This window comes from Heptranchias perlo, chromosome 44 (genome assembly GCF_035084215.1).
Source record: "Heptranchias perlo isolate sHepPer1 chromosome 44, sHepPer1.hap1, whole genome shotgun sequence".
NCBI classification, from domain to species: domain Eukaryota; kingdom Metazoa; phylum Chordata; class Chondrichthyes; order Hexanchiformes; family Hexanchidae; genus Heptranchias; species Heptranchias perlo.
The window spans coordinates 3,745,350-3,762,821 of NC_090368.1; the positions used below are offsets into that span (position 1 = coordinate 3,745,350).

At 51.2% G+C, this 17,472-nt stretch overlaps 1 protein-coding gene across 2 annotated transcripts in view; it reads left to right on the forward strand.

Annotated features, from left to right (window-relative positions):
• The window catches only part of LOC137306619 (CDC42 small effector protein 1-B-like), a 59,737-nt gene that overhangs the window by 32,277 nt on the left and 9,988 nt on the right, over positions 1 to 17,472 (forward strand). For both annotated transcript variants that reach the window (XM_067975923.1, XM_067975924.1), the window contains exon 3: positions 13,011 to 13,335. In XM_067975923.1, the coding sequence (XP_067832024.1) occupies positions 13,282 to 13,335 (54 nt within the window). In that variant the 5' untranslated portion in view covers positions 13,011 to 13,281. The remainder of the gene's footprint in view (positions 1 to 13,010; positions 13,336 to 17,472) is intronic.

Genomic DNA, 17,472 nt, shown 5'->3' on the forward strand with positions numbered 1-17,472 from the left:
TTTTACTTTTAAACTCCAAAAACTTGCTCTTTCCCCTTTCCCCCCCACCCCCCAGGACCCCACGACAATTCGTCCTTTAACCCCACACTCTGCTGTGGTTTCATAGAAACAGGAATAGGCCATTCGGCCCCCTGGAGCCTGTTCCGCCATTCAATTAGATCATGGCTGACCTGTATCTTAACTCCATCTTGACTGCCTTAGTTCTGTAACCCTCCAATACCCCTACCCAACAAAAAAAAAATCTATCGATCTCCGATTCGAAAGTTTCAATTTCCCAGGACTTCAAAACTGTGGACTCTTTTCCGACTATCTAGAGGCTTTTAAAACCCAAGCAAGCCGTCATCTAACCTGCCCCCTGAGTTTGTGAAAGGTGTTTTATAAATTCAAGTCTTTCTTTCCTAATTTGAATCAGTACTACTTTTTTTCCCCCCATTCTGGTGGTTTCCAGCTCTGAGCCTTGGGTTCCCCTTCACCTGGACTCCTTGATTGCTTTCCTCACTTTTTTAAAAAAAAACAGATATACGAATTATTTTTGTCCGAGAATACCGTCCTTTGTGATCCGCGGCTGGATTGTGAGAAAGTCAAACAGCGAGCTGGCGAGTTTTCACCGTCTCCCCTCTCGCCGTTTGGTGTCTGCTGATCGTTACCAGCAAATGCCTCTCCTGTAAAAGAAAGATCTTGCATTTCTAAGTCACCTTTCACAACCTCAGGGCGTCCCACAGCGCTTTACAGCCGGCGAAGTACTTTTGATTCGTAGTCAATGTTGTAATGTGGGGCAACGCGGCAGCCAATTTGCGCACAGCAAGATCCCACAAACAAACAGCAATGTGATAATGACCAGATCATCTGTTTCGGTGATGTTGGTTGAGGGATTAAATATTGACCCCAGGACACCGGGGAGAACTCCCCCCTGCTCTACTTCCAATAGTGGCTGTGGGATCTTTTAAGTCCATCTGAGAGGGGCAGACAAGGCCTCGGTTTAAGAACATAAGAAATAGGAGCAGGAGTAGGCCAATCAGCCCCTCGAGCCTGCTCCGCCATTCAATAAGATCATGGCTGATCTGATCCTAACCTCAAATCTAAATTCATGTCCAATTTCCTGCCCGCTCCCCGTAACCCCTAATTCCCTTTACTTCTAGGAAACTGTCGATTTCTGTTTTAAATTTATTTAATGATGTAGCTTCCTGGGGCAGCAAATTCCACAGACCTACCACCCTCTGAGTGAAGAAGTTTCTCCTCATCTCAGTTTTGAAAGAGCAGCCCCTTATTCTAAGATTATGATTAAGGTCTCATCTGAAAGGTGGCAGGGTGCAACTGTGTTGGGTCACTGTTATGGTATTGGGACGTAGTGTGCTGACCTGTCATCAGTCTGAACCCCCTCGTCAACCCACTGAGATGCTTCCCGTCAGTACCGGCCTGTATTTCCCCTGTAATCTTGTAAAAATGATATTGCAGCCCATTTTCAGCCCTGCCCTGTGAATACCATCGCAGGCCAATAACAAGGAGTCCCATGGCTGTCGGAATCTCTCTTGCAGTTGGCATTAGTGCGACAGTGGGCCCCGAACTGAATAAAACCACACCGCCAAGTGCTCCAGCCATCATGGTGCATGGGGCAGGCTTGATGGACTAGCTGGTCTTAACTTGCCCCTCAATTTTATACATTCATAATTTAAAATAAAAGTCTTGATGATTTTAAAAAAAAACCTTGTCTGGATTTCTAGGCAGTGAATCTGAGATCAGTGCCTTAATGATGGTCATAAAGCCATCTGAGCTTTTTTCCAAACATTTATGATGTCTGAACTCTTAATTAGATTCCAAAGTCACTGTAACTCACTCCCAGGTATCTGTTATTCTATATATAAACCCCCCCTGAACCCCTCGATTAGATTCCAGCCTGTAACTCACTCCCGGGTATCTGTTATTCTATATATAAACTCCCCCGAACTCCTCGATTAGATTCCAGTCTGTAACTCACTCCCGGGTATCTGTTATTCTATATATAAACCCCTCCGAACCCCTCGATTAGATTCCAGCCTGTAACTCACTCCCGGGTATCTGTTATTCTACATATAAACCACATGGCATTACTTTGAAGACAAACAGAGGAGTTCTCCCTGGTGGTCTCAAACAACTGGGTTCACTAGATTGATTCCTGGGATGAGAGGGTTGTCCTATGAGGAGAGATTGAGTGGAATGGGCCTGTACTCTGGAGTTTAGAAGAATGAGAGGTGATCTCATTGAAACATATAAGATTCTGAGGGGGCGTGACAGGGTAGATACTGAGAGATTGTTTCCCCTGGCTGGAGAGTCTAGAACTAGAGGACATAGTCACAGGATAAGAGGTCGGCCATTTAGGACTGAGATGAGGAGGAATTTCTTCACGCAGAGGGTTGTGAATTTTTGTAATTCTCTACCCCAGAGGGCTGTGGATGCTCAGTCGTTGAGTATATTCAAGGCTGAGATGGATGGATTTTTGGACTCTAGAGGAATCAAGGGATATGGGGATCGGGCGGGAAAGTGGAGTTGAGGTCGAAGATCAGCCACGATCTGATTGAATGTTGGAGCAGGATCGAGGGGCCGAATGGCCTACTCCTGCTCCAATTCCTTATGTCCTTATCGCTAAAATACAGATTATCTGGTCATTATCTCATTGCTGTTTGTGGGATCTTGCTGTGCGCAATTTGTCTGCTGCGTTTCCCTACATTACAAGAGTGACTCTACTTCATTGGCTGCGAGGCACTTCGGGACAGCCTGAGGTCGTGCAAGGTGCTATATAAATGCAACTCACTGAGTAGCAAGCGGAAATCTTGGTTGGTTTTGTTCTCTTCCTGCCCTACAGCTCGAAACAGTCCAGCAGTGACTTGGAGGTAACGAGTTCCTGGTTTGCGTGACTCAGTTCCCACACTGGGCGGTGAGTTTACCACCGAATCGTGGGAGATTTTTTTAACTTGTTCCAATCACAACGGGCCCGCTGGGACTGCTCCCTTGGCTTACGGTATATCCAGGTTTCTGTCTCTGGGATTTGGTTAATATCTCTTCAGGTACATGTCATGAACAAACCGGTCAGGCTACTTTTTTTTTGTTTGGGCGTCGAGTCCCAAGACACCTGTGGGGGGGGGGAAAGAGATTTTCTCCTGCTACTCCGTCTTTTATGTTCCAGTGTCGTCGTCCTCCATCACCCCAAGTGGTAGCTCCTCGTCTTTGAGTGCGGCCAGTGATCGTCAGCAGGATATCTGGGGGACGCTTTTCATAACCTCAGGACGTCCCAAAGCGCTTTGCAGCCAGTGATTTTGATGGGGGGGGGAAATAACAACAGAAAATGCTGGAGCAGCTCAGCAAGTCGGGCAGCACCTGGGGAGAAAGAAACAGAGTTAACGCAGAACTGGAAGATGTTAAGGTTTTTGAGGAAGTAGAGAGTCAGGGAAAGGGGGAGGGAAGGACAAAAGGGAAAGTCTGTGAGGGTGGAGGGCACGAGTGGTTAAATGATGATGGTGCAAGGCAAGGAGGGTGGGAATGGGGCAGGTTAAGAAACGAAAGATTGGTCAGGAGTAGCTGTAAATGGCAGCAGCAGAACCATTACCAGCACTGGCTGACCGAAAAAATGGAAGCAGTGGTTCTGATCTGAAGTTATTGAAATGGTGGAATGTGAGCTGTGAGGAGGATGCAGAGAGGCTCCAATGTGATTTAGACAAGTTGGGTGAGTGGGCAAGAACATGGCAGATGCAGTATAACGTAGATAAATGTGAGTTTATCCACTTTGGTTGTAAAAACAAAGGCAGATTATTATCTGAATGGTGATAGATTGGGAAAAGGGGAGGTGCAACGAGACCTGGATGTTCTTGTACACCAGTCGCTGAAAGCGAGCATTCAGGTGCAGCAAGCAGTTAGGAAGGCGAATGGTATTTTGGCGTTCATTGCAAGAGGATTTGAGTACAGGAGCTGGGATGTCTTACTGCAGTTATACAGGGCCTTGGTGAGACCACATCTGGAGTAGTGTGTGCAGTTTTGGTCTCCTTATCTGAGGAAGAATGTCCTTGCCATGGAGGGAGTGCAACGAAGGTTTACCAGACTGATTCCTGGGATGGCAGGACTGCCGTATGAGGAGAGATTGGGTCGACTAGGCCTATATTCACTAGAGTTTAGAAGAATGAGAGGTGATCTCATCGAAACATATAAAATTCTAACAGGACTAGACAGACTAGATGCAGGGAGGATGTTCCCGATGGCTGGGGAGTCCAGAACCAGGGGTCACAGTCTCAGGATACGGGGTATGCCATTTAGAACCGAGATGAGGAGAAATTTCTTCACTCAGAGGGTGGTGAACCTGTGGAATTCTCTACCACAGAAGGCAATGGAGGCCAAGTCATTAGATGTATTCAAGAAGGAGATAGATATATTTCTTAATGCTAAAGGGATGTGGGGAAAAAGTGGGAACAGGGTACTGTGTTAGACGATCGGCCATGATCATTTTGAATGGCGGAGCAGGCCCGAAGGGCCGAATGGCCTACTCTTGCTCCTATTTTCTATGTTTCTATGTTGAGTCCGGAAGGTTGTAAAGTGCCTAAATGAAAGGTGAGGTTCTGTTCCTCGAGCTTGTGTTAAGCTTTTGATGTGTCGTCACTCCCTGGTTTTCTGACTCAACTTTTCTCCCTTCAACCAACCCTACTTTTGTTTTTTTTATAAAAAAAAACAGATTATCTGGTCACTTAAGCTCGTGGCTGTTTGTGGGATCTTGCTGTGCACTAGTTGGCTGCCGCATTTCCTACATTACAACAGTGACTCCACTTCAAAAGTTGGCTGTAAAACGCTTTGGGATATCCTGAGATTGTGAAAGGCACTGTCTAAATGCAAGTTTGCTCTTTCTTTCCAAAATGAGGAGAGAATCTCAGTGACAAAAATGCCCGTTAAGTCCCTGTCTAGACTTCAGGACGTCCCAAAGCCCGTTGCAGCTAATGGAGTACTTTTATTTGAAGTGTAGTCACTGTTGTAATGTAGGAAACGCGGCCGCCAATTTGCGCACAGCAAACAGCAATAAAATAATGTTTTAGTGATCTTGGTTGAGGGATAAATATTGGCCCTGGGCACCGAGAGAGCTCCCCCACGCTCTTCTTTGAAATAGCGGCCGTGGGATCTTTTTTACATCCTGAGTTTCCACAAGTACTGCACTGGAGTGTCAGCCGAGGGTTTTGTGCTGGAATTCCCGGAGTGGGACTTGAACCCACGACCTCCTGACTCTTGAGGGAAGAGTGGTACCAACCGAGCCAAGCTGACGTACGGTGAGGGATTTTACAACCCCAAAAAAAAAAACTTGACCGTGAGTCAAGTTTTGGAATTTTGTTTGCAGTAAGCTGTGGCGGACAGATTAGCCACGGTGATGTTGGAACCCTTTGGTTGCTATTGGTAACTGCACACGTTAGCAGGGAGAAACGGTTTGACTTTCTAGAAGGAATAAAAGATGACTTCTTTTCCACCCCCCCCCCCCACCAGAGTTCTCCCCTCCTCTCCGAAAGGCTCTACTGCCCCCCCCCCCCCAGCAGGAGGGGTGGATGTGTCTGCCCTCTAGAAGCCCTGCCGCACTGGCTGAGGTCTGACACGATGCTGCCGGCCTGTACCCTCTATCCAGGGGACGCTCTGTTGCTGAAATCCCGCCCCCCCCCCCCCAATCCATGCCGTTTACCTCTGGGCTTGACCATTCCAATCCTCTCCTGGCCGGCCTCCCGTCGTCCACCCTCCGTAAACTTCAGCTCACCCAAAACTCTGCTGCCCCCGTATCCTAACTCGCACCAAGTCCCGTTCACCCATCACCCCCAATACTGTGCTCGCTGACCTACATCGGCTCCCGGTCCAGCAACGCCTCGATTTTTAAAAAATATTCTCATCCTCGTGTTCAAATCACTCCATGGCCCTCGCCTTCGCCCCACCCCCCCACCTCTGTGACCCCCTCCAACCCTCCGCGATCTCTGCGCTCCTCCAATTCTGGCCTCTTGCGCATCCCCCGATTTCCTTCGCTCCGCCATTGGCGGCCGTGCGTTAGGGTTATTCACTCCCTCAACCTCTCCGCCCCCGTCTCCTCCTTTTCAAGCCGCTCCTTAAGACCAACTCCTTGACCGAGCTTTCCTGTCCCCCGGTATCTCCTTATGTGGCTCGGTGTCAAATTTTGTTTGGTGATCGCTCCTGTGAAAAGCCCTGATTAAATATAAGTTGTCGTTGGGACGTGTTAGGCCCAAGAGGGGACAGTTCCCCGGGGAAGTGTGAGTGTCCTCAGCGAAAGATAAGTTGGGAAAAGTGTTCACAGAGTGAGCGTTCCAGTGACCTGTCGGTTTTGATAAAAAGCCTCAACTAGGCCGCACTTTAAACTGACTACAAGCAGCTCTCTCGTACTTCAGCTGATCTTTTTCCCCTCCGCCCCAAACCACCATCAGTAACTGAATTAAGGGGAAGTTTGCCAATTTAACAAACGTCAAGAGTGTATGAAACCAGACAGTGTTATGTTGAACTGGACACCCGGCTCGCTGTGCTCTCTTCCTGTTGTTCTTCGCTCTCCTGCCTCAGTGAGGTGAAGGGTCACGGTATGTTTTGCAGGGCGAGAGCTTGAATGCAGTGCAGTCAGACGCGTTGAAAGGAAGTGTTAGGGCTTCCAGCCAGAGGAAAGTATTACATAGGTCAAGCCTTCCACAAGTGCGTGTCGGCAGCCTGTTCGTGGTGTCGGGCCCTAGCTCAGTGCGTAGCACTCCGAGCCAGAAGGTCCTGCGTTTGGGTTCCCACTTCGGGGACTCGAGCACAAGATCCAGGCCGACGCTCCCTGAGGGAGTGCTGCACTGTCGGAGGTGCCGTCTTTCAGGTGAGACGATAAACTGATGCCCTCGGGTGAACGGAGAAGACCCCACAGCCCCTAAACCTGTCTCCAGCGGCAGGAGGGTCGGTAACCAGAGGGCACAGATTTAAGATAATTGGCAAAAGAACCAGAGGGAGGAGATGAGCGAATTGTCACGATCCGGTGTTCGCTGCCTGAAAGAGCGATGGGAGCAGGTTCAGTCGTAAGTTTTTCAAAAGAGAGTTGGATAAATACTTGAAAAGGAAAAATTTGCAGGGCTACGGGGAGTGGGATTGGGTAGCTCTTTCAAAGGGCCAGCATTGGCGCGATGGGCTGAATGGCTGCGCTGTGTGATTCTCCGATGAGTGAATGCAGGTTAAAAATTGGAGGGAGATTGTTCCTGAATGAGGGGCGTGCCTTCTGAAGGGCGCATTCGACGCAAATGCAGCGGCAGGGAGTTGGGAGCGCGATGTAATTAAAGCTTTGGGACCATTGGTGGGAGCCTTCTCGTCGAACTGGGCTGATGTGATATGATAGGCCACGGTCGGAAGGTTTTAACAGACACTGAGCTTTTAATAAGCAACGGAGGGCTAAAGGATTAGACGATGAAGTGGCCTTTCCTTTTTGTTCGGGGCTAAAATATCTTCAGATTTTTCTCCTCCCGCCCTCCTCGCTGGGGTACAGTCTCACCGATACTGCACCCGTTCGTCATGTGGGAGACCAGACCACTGAAACGCGGGGAGCGTCTTCGGCTAAACTGCGCCCACCGGAAAATCCTGTTGCCATTTTAAGGGCGGATGGCTGTCCTCCTACAGGCCGGAGTGAGGGGAGCAGGGCATCCCGTACCTCAAATACTGAGCTAAGTGAGACTTGGCTAAGCCTCCAGCTCTGTGAGCGGCACAGGAGAGGGGCCCAGGGTGAAACGTGGGAACAGGAGGAGGCCGTTCAGCCCCTCGAGCCCGTTCCGCCATTCAGTCAGAACACGGCTGATCTGTATCTTAACTCCATTTACCCGCCTTGGTTCCCTAACCCTTAATACCCAACAAAAATCTATCCATCTCAGTTTTGATATTTTCAATTGACCCCCGGCCTCAACAGCTTTTTGGGGGGAGAGAGTTCCAGATTCCCACTCCCCTTTGTGTGAAGAAGTGCTTCCTGACATCACCCCTGAACGGCCTGGCTCTAATTTTAAGGTTCTGCCCCCTTGTTCTGGACTCTCCCCCACCAGAGGAAATAGTTTCTCTCCATCGACCCTATCGAATCCTTTAAACATCTTAAACACCTCGATTAAATCACCCCTCAATCCTCTATACTCGAGGATCCCCAGCCAATGTTGCTCTTTTCCTCTTTCGATGAGGCCCCGTGTCTCGCCCCCCTCTCCCAGCCTCGGATCGCCAACAGGAGTCGGCCCAAATCTGCGCCATGCCGTCCCCGGGCGCGGTTCACCAGTGTACTGCCGTGCCACGCGTTTTTCAGCCAGTCGCATGTGTCTGCGGTTCCATCCCCGTTAAGTGTACGTAGCAAACCATCGTGGGCGTGTGTTTTTTTTTTCAATCGAGGAAGCCACTGAAGGCCCAAGGCCCAGAACACCACCGAGGTTGAAAAGAGTGAGAAGAGGTAAATCGGGAAATGGAGAGTTTTAGGCCCGTAGAATGTCCCGGGAGGGAGACCAGGGGGTTCCTCAGTTTGGAGGTCCCAGGAAGAATAAATAAAGAAAGAACCTGCATTTCTATAGCACCAGACCTCATTACAGCCTTGGTCCAAACATGGACAAAAGAGCTGAATTCCAGAGGTGAGGTGAGAGTGACTGCCCTTGACATCAAGCCAAGGCTTCTTCGACAGCACCTCCCAAACCCGCGACCTCTACCACCTAGAAGGACAAGAGCAGCAGGCACATGGGAACACCACCACCTGCACGTTCCCCTCCGAGTCACACACCATCCCGACTTGGAAATATATCGGCCGTTCCTTCATCGTCGCTGGGTCAAAATCCTGGAACTCCCTTCCTAACAGCACTGTGGGAGAACCTTCACCACACGGACTGCAGCGGTTCAAGAAGGCGGCTCACCACCACCTTCTCGAGGGCAATTAGGGATGGGCAATAAATGCCGGCCTCGCCAGCGACGCCCACATCCCATGAACGAATAAATAAACCTTTCACAACCTCAGGATGTCCCAAAGCGCTTTACAGCCAATGAAGTACTTTTGAAGTGTAGTCACTGTTGTAATGTAGGAAACGCGGCAGCCAATTTGCGCACAGCAAGATCCCACAAACAGCAATGTGATAATGGCCAGATCATCTGGTTTAGTGATCTTGGTCTCAACATATTTGAGGGTGTAGGGAGAGCGTGTGGAACAGATATTTGGTGGGACAATTGTATTTATTTAAGGCTCGAATATTAATTTTGTCCCTCCCAAATAATACCTATTCCGGAGTCTGAAAGGGAATGTGTTTGATTGGAGCCTCTGTGGCTGACTGACTGCTGTTGGTGGGTCGGGCGACCTTGAGGTTTCGGCTCGTTTCGAAGCGGCCTGTATTTGCAGGCTGCAGTATAACTGCCATCTTCGACTCTGACTGGGGTTACTGGACTTCATATTGTGCTGTAATTCCGTTCCTCCTGGTCTGTCTGTATATAAAATACAACACAGTCGGAAATTCCCCTCCATGGATAACTTGACAGGTGCAAGGATATTTTGAGGCCGCTGTCTCTCCAAATTCCTACGCCATCCAGCCACCGCCAGAAATTGGAATCGATTCCTTCTGCATATTTTTCCATTCGAGCTGTACAGACCAGGGAGAGCTTAGTTCGGCTTCCCTGATCTGCACTGAGTTAGTTTATCTCCTTTAGGGCTGTAGAGCGGACACTGCAGTGGGCCTCGCCCCCATTGGGCTAGAGAAGGACAAGATTGGGCTTGGCTGTGATGCTCCTACAGTTGAATAGCCTGCTGCTACTCACTGGGATGGCTCGTGAAATAAAGTACGAGCAGCCTCACCCTGTAGGGAGGCTCCCCTCTCCAAAACCTTGTCTATCTTACGTAGAATTACAGAGAACGTGCAGCCCAACTGGTCCATACTGGTGTTTATGCTCCACACGAGCCTCCTCCCTCCCCTCTTCATCTCACCCTATCAGCATATCCTTCTATTCCTTTCTCCCTTCCTGGCTTCCCCTCAAATCCATCTACGCTATTCGCCTCAACCACTCCATGTGAAAGCAAGTTCCACATTCTCACCACTCTCTGGGTAATGAAATTCCTCCAGAATTCCCCATTGGATTTATTGGTGATTATCTTGAATTTATGACCCCCTAGTTCTGGTCTCCCCCCACAAGTGGAAACATCTTCTCTCCGTCAACACTTGCTGGAGATCGAGTGAGTGAACTCATCCAACTCCCATCTTCCTTGGGGTGCAATGCGTTGGGATCATCATGACTCCCTCTTAACAAAAGAAATGGGAGCAGGAGTTGGCCACACGGCCCCTCGAGCCTGCTCCGCCATTCAGTAAGACCATGGCTGATATTCTACCACTTTCCTGCCCGATCCCCATATCCCTCGATTCCCCTAGAGTCCAAAAATCTATCGATCTCAGCCTTGAATATACTCAACGATGGAGCATCCACAGCCCTCTGGGGTAGAGAATTCCAAAGATTCACAACCCTCTGAGTGAAGAAATTCCTCCTCATCTCAACCCTAAATGGCCGACCCCTTATCCTGAGACTATGACCCCTAGTTCTAGACTCTCCAGCCCGGGGGAAACAGCCTCTCAGCATCTACCCTGTCACACCCTCTCAGAATCTTATATGTTTCAATGAGATCACCTCTCATTCTTCTAAACTCCAGAGATTACAGGCCCATTCTACTCAACCTCTACTTAAACCACACAAGCCTGTGTGTTGATGTAAAAGCTTTGCCCAGGTAGATATCTGTTTCTATAAAACTCTGAACTAACCCCTTGGGTTCTGCCGATTTGCGAAACTTGTTACTCTGAGGACGTCTGAGTCACCAAGAGGCAATCAAGGTTCCCCTTCCCAGTTGAAGAACCGCCTGGGATGTGACACCGAGCCGCCCAGACCAGGAGAATCCTGAGTTTGACCCCTGCCCTGTGCAGCGTGAGACTGATATTGGGCAGGGCTCTCGGGCTGGATGGGCGTTGGGGAAGAGGGTTAAATCATCAAAGCTTCTGCTTCCTGATCACTTTCCCGGCGGCCCCTTTCGGGGGGGAAAACGTACACGTGCAGGGGGCATCTGCCCAGAACAGCATCGGGCCCTGCCGGCGATGCCCCCCACGGTTAATCGGCCTGCTGATAACCCATCGCCACTTGAGTTGGGGATTGGAAGGCCTTTCGGCACCTCGGAGGGGAAAGGGGGTGTTGGGGAGGGTGGGGTTGAAAGGGAAAACTGGAGGGAAAGAAATCAGCCCCATAATCACATAAACTTGACCCGATCGAACAAATTCAGGTTTATTTTATTTTGTGGATTGAGTTTCATTTGTGACATTTGATTTTTTCTTTTAATGGCCCACTTAAAACCTGCCTTTCACGTACCCACCCTCTGGTAGTCGGAGCAGGAACGGGCGAGGGTTAAACTGGCAATCGATGTGTCATCGGTCCCTAAACAGGTCTGTGCCGATCTCCTGCGGAGGGCAGAGCTCGTGATGTTTTCCCAGACGTGTCCCACCCTGTTCCTAATCTGACGGCGAGCGAGCCTCCTGTTGGCTTCTGCCAGGAGCCGTCTGATCTCGCAAATTCAGGGCAGAGACCGGGTGGCAGACTTTGTCGCTCGAGAGAATCTCTCGCCCCGCGGCCCCCTTTGCGCCCACCTCTCTGGTCTTAATTCCTTGGTCCCACCTTCTTCAAAACCCCCACCCCCCCCCACTCCAAATGTAGGAGTCTGATACCAAACTCCTTTGGCAGATATCTGGTGGGAGCGATTCATTCAGTGTGAGGGGGGGGGGGTGGGTGAGGGTGAGGAAGGAAGGAAGAGAGAGAGAGACACACACACAAGTGTTGGGATCGGAGGAGGGCAGGGGGGGGGGGGGGGGGAGGGAGAGGGTTGGGATCGGAGGGAGGGGGCAGGCGGGGGAGGGGGAGGGTTGGGATCGGAGGGGGGGGCAGGCGGGGGAGGGGGAGGGTTGGGATCGGAGGGGGGGGGAGGGGGAGGGTTGGGATCGGAGGGGGGCAGGCGGGGGAGGGGGAGGGTTGGGATCGGAGGGGGGCAGGCGAGGGAGGGAGAGGGTTGGGATCGGAGGGAGGGGGTTGGGATCGGAGGGAGGGGGCAGGCGGGGGAGGGGGAGGGTTGGGATCGGAGGGGGGCAGGCGGGGGAGGGGGAGGGTTGGGATCGGAGGGGGGCAGGCGGGAGAGGGTTGGAATCGGAGGGGGGCAGGCGGGGGGAGGGAGAGAGGGTTGGGATCGGGGGGGGGCAGGCGAGGGAGGGAGAGGGTTGGGATTTGAGAGAGAGGAAGAGGGGGCTGGAGGAGGTGTAAATGGCAGCAGCAGAACCATTACCAGCACCAGCTGTCCGAAAAATTGGGGGATATTAGAGCAGGTGACCAAAAATGTGGTCAAGGGAGTGTCTTAAAGGAGGGAAGAGAGGTTTAGGGAGGGAACTTTCCATACTCTCGGGACATTTGATCAGTGAATCTTTCTGGACGCCCGAGTCGAAGCTCGCAAGCTGGTACTGTTAGCCCTCTGGATTGTATCTTTGCTGTTTAACAAAATTTCTGAACAGCTTTTCCTGATCTGTGCTAATCTTAGGCCCAGAGGAAGGCGAGGAGTGAGAGGAGTGGAGTGAGAGACCTCCCTGGGAAAAGGCTGGTCTCCTACCCCCAATCCCCTGGGATGGCTGTGCGCGAATGTGACCAACAAGGCCCCAGTTCCATCCCCAGTGCGGGCTGTGTTGGTGAAGCCCAGTCAATTGGGACATTTTCATTGGCCTCGACGCCCTGGGGGTGGAGGGAGGGAGGGAGAAGCAGGGTGTGCACAGAGTCGGGCTTGGCACCGATGGATAGCCCGCCGCTGCTCGCTGTCTGGGCTTGCATGTGAAGAGCGGCTGCTTGGATCGGAGGAGAGGGATTGGGTGGTGGAAAGACTGAGCTCATTTTGGCAGCGTCGAGCCCTGCAGGAGTGAAATGCTTTCCGCACCGTGCCTCAGTTTTGGTTCCGAGCTGGGTTACTAACCTGCGTCTCCTCAAAAAAACAGGTTCGGATCCGATCGGGGAGAGTTTTAAGATCGCGGCGGGGGGAGGAAGCCGCCGGCCTGAACTTTGACCCTCGACAGCTGCAGAAGGCCGAGGACCGAGCCCCCTCCTTGACCGCAGGGGGGGAGGGGGGGTAAACCCAGCCTCAGTCTTGGACTGCCCCCATGTGCTCTTTTTGACCCCGATTGACGCACGCTTCTTGGGAAGGGAGACAGAGTCTCGCACGGAAGCTGATCGAACTCGACTGGGAGGCGTCTGTCCAGGCCCGAGGAAATGAGCGACTTCTGGTTGTGTTTTGGTTGTTCGGAAGTGGAAAAGGCCCAGCCGGTAGGTACAGGTTGAACATTCAAACTGCTTTGCGCGTTGGCTTACTTCTCTGTTGTCGCCTACAGGCCGGAAAGAATTTGTATTTCTGTCGCCCCTTTCATGACCTCAGGACGCCCCAAAGCGCTTTACGGCCAACGAAGCACTTTTTTTTTTCCTGAAGTGTGGTCACTGTTGTGATGTAGGAAACACAGCAGCCAATTTGCGCACAGCAAGATCCCACAAACAGCAATGAGATAAATGACCCAGATCATCTGTTTGAAGTGACGGCAGCTGAGGGACAAATATTGGCCCCAGGACCCCGGGGAGAGCTCCTCTTCGAAATAGTGGCCCCCCCCCCCCTGCCTGAGAGGGCAGACGGGGCCTCGGTTTAAAACGTCTCATCTGAAAGACACCCGACTGTTTAATCTGAAGGGCACTTGCTGTTGTTTTGTGGGCAACTGCAGCAGCCGTTTAGAAGGTAAATGACCATTAAATCTTTTTTTTTTAATGTGTGTGCGCGAGTCAGTTTAGAGGCCCGAGTCCTGGAGTGGGACTCGAACCCACGACCTTCAGTGAAACCGGATGAGCCAAGCTGCTCGATGGCAAAGCACCAAGCGCCTCCCGTTTTCACAAGGCCGGGGTGGAACTGATCTATTCCTCCCCATGTGTGCCCCCCCTCCCCGAACTGCACATACTTGCCGAGCAGGAGTCTGGACTGTAACGTTTTAAATAGCGCACCGCAGGCAGGCAGGCGTCGGCTGTGGCTCAGCGCTCCCCCTGCCCCCGCCCCCACTCCCGTGAGTCAGAAAGTTGTGGTTTCGAGCCCCGCTCCGGAGACTTGAGTGCCCGGGCTGACTCTCCCGGCCCCAGTACTGAGGGAGTGCTGCACTGTCGCAGGTGCCGTCTTTCGTTTGAGGCCCCCTCTCAGGTGGACGTCAGAGTTCCCAAGGCCACTATTTGCGATTATGGCTTGCTGGCTCCAATTCTGGCTGAGCGGGGAGGGGAGCGGAGAAACCAGCGCCAGGAAACCGTGCGACTGTGCTCTGCTGAAGCTGGCGCGACAGCGTAAAAGGGGCCGAAGGGACTCGTGCCAACCTGGCATGTCTCCAGTCAGCAGCACAGTTGGGCGCAGATTTGCATTAACATATAGCAGATAATGTCAAGCGATTGCTCGCAATTCATTAGAATTTGGGAGTGCAGTCAGTGAGTGGAAACTCGATTGTGCACAGGGTGGGGGTGGGGAGTCATATTTCTGTTGCACACGGTGGGGGGAATCATATTTCTGTTGCACACGGTGGGGGGGGAGTGGTGACCAAGTGAGATTGAGGGGAGCAGAGGACAGCGGGACTGCGCACACCCGGATGTAATTCAGCCCCTGTTTACATTCTCTCACTATTTCATGTAAGACGCCAACTTGAGGGGGAGGGTGTAATTGCAGCGTGACAAAGTTTACATAGGCAGTTTCCATTCTAAATGTTGACATAGGAATTTCTAATGGGGGAGCAGGGGGGGGAAAAAGTCGACGGGAAGTGCTTGCAGACGTGAGATTTTTTTTAATATCTTTTTGATGCAGGGGGCAGTAGAAATCTGGAACTTTTTTTTTTATCCCCCCCCCCCCCCCCCCCAAAAAAAAAGGCTGTGGATGCTGGGGGACAATTGGAGCTTTCAAGGCTGAGATTGATAGATTTTTGTTGGGTACGGGAGTTGAGGTATGAATCAGCCGTGATCGAATTGAATGGCGGAACAGGCTCGAGGGGCTGAATGGCCTCCTCCCGTTCTCTCTACAGTTGTAGCCTTTGCAACTGTACAGTGCTTTTCATATCCTCGGGACATTCCCGGCTGCTTGACAGCCAACTAATTAAAGTTAGGCAAACGCATCATTCAATTTGCGCACAGCAAGATCCCACAAACAACAGATGAGAAAAAATGAACGGATACTTTTATGTTTTTGGTGGTGTTGGCTGAGGGAGGAATGTTGGCCCAGGACACCGGGGAGAACTCCTCTGCTGCTCTTGGCAGTAGTGCCATGAGCGTCCACCTGAGAGGGCAGACTCTGTTTAACATATCATCCGAAAGACGGCACCTCCGACAGTGCAGCACTCCCTCGATACTGCACTAGGAGGGTCAGAATGATTGTGCTCGACTCCTGGAGAGGGGACTTGAACCTACGACCTTGAGCCTATCCCTCAACCAGCATCACTAAAAACAGATGATCTGGGTCATTATCTCATCGCTGTTTGTGGGATCTTGCTGTGCGCAAATTGGCCCACATTACAACAGTGACTGCACGTCATTTAAATGAAAAAGTACTTCAGTGGCTGTAAAGCGCTTTGGGACGTCCTGAGGTCGTGAAAGGCGCTATAGAAATGCAAGTCTTTTTACCAGCCCCCCTAGTTGGGATCGGCTAACTCAGCTTGAGGCATTCCTGCTCTTGGGTGCCCTTGTCGGCATTTACAGCACAGAAACAGGCCATTCGGCCCATCTGGTGGTTATGCTGCACACGAGTATTTGCCGGTTGGTATGCTTGGGGGGGGGTTAATGAGCTTGACAGCGATGGAGTTAACACTGAGCGTGAGAGATCATTAACCCTGGGGCGATGGGAGAGGTGAAGAGACCTCTGTTTATTTATGCTTCTCAAAGATGTGCTTAGCAACATGCCCAATGATGTCATTAGCACTCTCTGGGAGAAAGAATAGTCCCAACCAGGCAGGACCAGTGTGTTTTCAATGGACACACCTGCAATCTTGCAGGGTGTGTCTCGGTTAGCCCTACTTTGCGTATTTAAAGAGCTCAGTGTTTTAAGCTTTTGCTTTTGGAAACCTTATTTGGGACTCGTTCAGGGTTTACATGGACCTTTTCAACAACAACTTTGCATTTATATAGCACCTTTAACATTGTAAAATGTCCCAAGGCGCTTCACGGGAGCGATTTATCAAACAAAATTTGACACCGAGCCACATAAGGAGATATTAGGACTGGTGACCAAAAGCTCGGTCAAAGAGGGAGGTTTTTAAAGAGCGTCTTGAAGGAGGAGAGAGAGAGGCGGAGAGGTTTAGGGAGGGAATTCCAGAGCTTCGGGCCCAGGCAGCTGAAGGCACGGCCGCCAATGGTGGAGCGATTAAAATCGGGGATGCGCAAGAGGCCGGAATTGGAGGAGCGCAGAGATCTCGGAGGGTCGTAGGGCTGGAGGAGGTTACAGAGATGGGGAGGGGTGGGGGGACGAGGGCCACGGAGGGATTTGAGAAAAAGGATGAGAATTTTAAAATCAAGGGGTTGCCGGACCAGGAGCCGATGTGAGGCAGCGAGCACAGGGGTGGGGGCGATGGGGGAATATGGGACTTATGAGGGAGAATCAGTGTTCAGCATTTTGCCAGGGCTGGTTCTCCATGTGTGCGGGAGAGTCAGCTGGAACGCACAGCAGGGAGAGAGGGCTAGCAGCGGTGTTCGGCATTTAAGCCTGGAGAAAACGAGTGGTGGGGCAAGAGGGGAGCATCACAGCTCGCAGCTTCTGCAGGGTCCATCCTTCATGTGTAACCCCAGGCGGAGATGGTCAGGTTATGGAGGGTGAGTTCGCGGGGGGAGAGCTAATCGACCAGGCTACTTCCTCCTGATCGTTATCCAGCGACCCTTACTGGAAAGTGTCATTTCATACGGCCACCAGGTGGTCATTTTCCGTCTGGCAATCCCTATGGGAGTGTTGGTTGAGAGGGCAGACCTGGATGGGACGTCCTTGTACAGTCCCTTGTGCGTGAGACTGCTCGGCAGCTTATTGCCTGTACACCTGTGCGGTTTATTGAATTCCCCCTTGCACACACAGGGTTAAACCTGGTTGCTGCCAGCAGCAGAGAAAAATAGATTTTCATTTCTATCGCGCCTTTCGCAACCTCTGGACATCCCAAAGCGCTTTACAGCCAATGAAGTACTTTTTGACGTGTAGTCTCTGTTGTAATGTAGGAAACGCGGTGGCCAATTTGCACAATCCCCACAATCTGAGGGGGAAATTGCATTAGCGATTGGGATATTTAGTTGAACACACCCAAACTCCGAACACAAACCTTTAATGCATTGAGTTTTTTTTGTTGTAATGTCAGAAAACCTTTGGGTCGGACGGGGTTTTTGAGGTAAAATGAAAGCTCGGCGTGCTGAAAGGGTTAAATT